General features: G+C 64.4%; 1 protein-coding gene across 1 annotated transcript in view; it reads left to right on the top strand.

The window, feature by feature from the left end:
* Window positions 1-46: 46 nt before the first annotated feature.
* The window catches only part of ETH_00043730 (uncharacterized protein), a gene marked incomplete at both ends in the record, with an annotated part of 711 nt that continues 333 nt past the window's right edge, over window positions 47-424 (top strand). The window contains one exon of the mRNA XM_013374459.1: window positions 47-424. Within this exon, the coding sequence (XP_013229913.1) occupies window positions 47-424 (378 nt within the window).

The following is a 424-nucleotide window of genomic DNA, read 5'->3' as shown; positions in this document are numbered from 1 at the left end:
AGCCGCACCAGCAGCACCCCCCTCTGCAGCAGCAGCAGCAGCAGCAATGGCAGCAGCGCTGATATCGGTGCTGAACGAGGCGGCGGGGGAGTACGTGGAGGGCCTGGACCGCAGCCAGCTGGACTTCTCGGGGGCGCTGACGGGGAAAGTGCTGCTGCGGCACCTGCAGCTGAAGCAAAAAGTGTTCGAAGTGCTGCCGCTGCCTGCAGCAGCAGAGTTCAACTACATAGGCCTGGTGCAGCTGGACCTGCCGCTGTACGCGCTGGGGACTTCGCCGATTTTGGCCGAAGTCGGAGACGTGCTGCTGCTGCTGTCGGTGGAGGCCAGCGAGCGGTGGGACGCGGAGGAGTTCCTGCTGCAGTACCAGCAGCAAAAGGCAGCAGCACTTGCTGCAGGCGAGTACAAGGCCCTCTTCTCCTCGCTC

Source organism: Eimeria tenella, genomic scaffold (assembly GCF_000499545.2).
Source record: "Eimeria tenella Houghton genomic scaffold, Eth_scaff2059, whole genome shotgun sequence".
In the NCBI taxonomy this organism is placed as follows: Eukaryota; Apicomplexa; class Conoidasida; order Eucoccidiorida; family Eimeriidae; genus Eimeria; species Eimeria tenella.
The sequence above is the reverse complement of the archived record's forward strand: the minus strand, read 5'-3'. Positions and strand labels throughout refer to the sequence as shown.